This window comes from Myotis davidii, unplaced genomic scaffold (assembly GCF_000327345.1).
Source record: "Myotis davidii unplaced genomic scaffold, ASM32734v1 scaffold69, whole genome shotgun sequence".
Taxonomy (NCBI): domain Eukaryota; kingdom Metazoa; phylum Chordata; class Mammalia; order Chiroptera; family Vespertilionidae; genus Myotis; species Myotis davidii.
The window spans coordinates 746,220-748,522 of record NW_006300363.1 but is presented as its reverse complement, the minus strand read 5'-3'; the positions used below and the strand labels follow the sequence as shown (position 1 = coordinate 748,522).

The 2,303-nt window shown below is 55.8% G+C and overlaps 1 protein-coding gene across 2 annotated transcripts in view; it reads right to left on the bottom strand.

Annotated features, from left to right (window-relative positions):
- RGS9 (regulator of G-protein signaling 9) overlaps window positions 1-1,749 on the bottom strand; it is a 49,014-nt gene extending 47,265 nt beyond the window's left edge. For both annotated transcript variants that reach the window (XM_006776667.2, XM_006776668.2), the window contains exon 1: window positions 1,516-1,749. In XM_006776667.2, coding sequence (XP_006776730.1) covers window positions 1,516-1,572 — 57 coding nt within the window. In that variant the 5' untranslated portion in view covers window positions 1,573-1,749. The remainder of the gene's footprint in view (window positions 1-1,515) is intronic.
- Between the last annotated feature and the right edge of the window lie 554 nt (window positions 1,750-2,303).

The following is a 2,303-nucleotide window of genomic DNA, read 5'->3' as shown; positions in this document are numbered from 1 at the left end:
AGGCTGGGGTGGAGGAGGGTGAAGCTGGGGTGGAAGTGGTGGAGAGTGGAGAGGTGGAGGGGGAGGCTGGGGTGGAAGAGGTAAGAGTGCAATGGTGGAGGGAGAGACTGGCAACCAGACCCCAGTCAGAAGGCCAAGGTAAAGAGAGGAGGCTCTGCTAGACAGCAGCCATGATGGCAAGAACGTCTGAGATTCAGAAGACACGGAGAGATCTCCAGACCATTCCTCCCCGAGCCTCCGAGCCTGCCTGTCTGGGGGCAGAAGAAGGCAGTCTTGGGGAGCCCTGGAGGATGGCCATGGCTTTCAGACAGGGGGTTTGGGTGGTCTCCTCTGCTTTCAGGAACTGGTGTCTGCCATATCGGCTCTTGGGGTCCTTTCTGACAACCTCCCGCCTGTTTTGTGGATGAGCCTCACACCTCCACTACCTGGATACAAGCACCAGCTCCTAGAAGTGGGCGGAGGGGTGTGACCAGCGGTCCAGCACGCCCGGCACTGTCCAGGTTACAGCATTGAACGTCCCAGGCAAATCAGGACAGTTGGGCACTGACTACACCCACGTACTCAGCTCCAGGGGCTCAGGGCTCCACTTGTCACCGAGCATTCGGCTAATTCCACTCAAGATAAGCCTCAGATGGTGGACACGGTGCCGTGGAAAGCGGCTGTGGACGGGAGGAAGGGTGGACAAGTGACCGAGGGCCTCAGCCCCTGACGATCGCTTCAGACACTGGTTATCTGAAGAGTTCACAACAAAATGAGCCGCTTTGTTCCCAAACACATCGCCCCGGCAAGATGCATTTTACCTCCCCGACGACCACACAACAGCCCGTGCCTGGCCACCTGGTCTGAGAAAGTCTGTGGCCGAAGTGACTTCTGCTGCCAGCACAGAGACCCGAGATAAGCAGATACACATGCTCCAATGGGGGGTCTGGGGGTGCTGGGAGTGGGGTGTCCTTTATCCTACAAATATATCATTGCATGATCGATGCGTACACAGTCACCCCCCCACACACACACACACACACACACACTCACTCACTCACACACTTTACAATACTGCAGTTTGGGATCCGAAAAATAACCCCCAAAAATGTTGATTTAACATCTGGTGCCTTATAACAAGATCCGGAGACAGTCTTGCAGGTGACAGCCTGGGCTGCACTGCCTCGGGCAGGGCACCTTCCTCTCCTGAGTAACAGGTAGTTCTGAGTCTGCGACAGACCATCGCCCCTGGCTCCCGGTCTCCACTACAGACAGGTTACATGGAAACCTAATGATGATAGTGTTTAACACACACACACACACACACACACACACACACACACACACCACACAAAAGGAAATATATAGACCACAGAGAGTCGTTTAATAGCAGCAGCAGCAGCAGCAGCATTAACGAGCCACAAGGGATGCCCTCCGCTCCTGCCCGCACGCGCTGAGCCGGTCCAGCATCACCGCGGACACTTCTCAGAGTTGGGTCCCGCGCACTCCCCAGGCCCAGGTGGCAGACCAGCTTACCTTCTGGAGAAATGCCATCCTCGGCCTGTACTGCTGGCCTTGGTGCCGGATTGTCATCCTGGACCCTGGATGAATTCAGAACCAGAACACCACAGGTAGAAAAGAGGAGAGGCCCGCAAGTGAAAGGGCCAGCGTGCCTCGCACACACCCTGAAGCCCAAGAGGAGGCGGGGGGAGCCGGAGAGCGCGGGGCGGGGGCGGCTGCTGCCTGCAGAGCCCCTTTACTCGCGCTGAGCTCCCGCCCCTGGGGAGCAGCTGGAATCCGCGCCAGCCAATCAGCGAGCCGCGCCGCGGGCTCATTAGCATGCGCTGCGCTTGCGTTCACCTGCCGCCAGGGGGCGGTGTGTGGCTCTGCCGGAACCCAGCAGAGCCTCAGGTGAGACCCGAGTGGGAGGGTCTGTCACGAGATGGAGCCTTTCAACTCCGCTCCATTCGGAACAGAGTTATGTGCAGAAGTGAGACACAGCAACCTTACTAATAAGCGCGGTGGGAAACACAGTTCCTCTCCCAGCTCTGCCGTAGCCAGCTGGGCAACCTTGGGCAAGTTCCTTAAAGTCTCTAGGTCTCAATTTCCTTATCTGAAAAGTAAAAAAGTGAGATCATATCCAGCAGAATGATTGGGTATATCATTGAATGGGGAAGTGTGTAATACAGTGCTTGGTCCTCAAGGAATGTTTAAAAGTGTTTGGGGGAGAAGGGGGCAAAATGATCAATGGAATTGACGAGATGTTGGTTAATAAAAGAAAGGAAGTGAAGAAGAAAGAGAAGTCCATTGTAGTCCCTGCTACT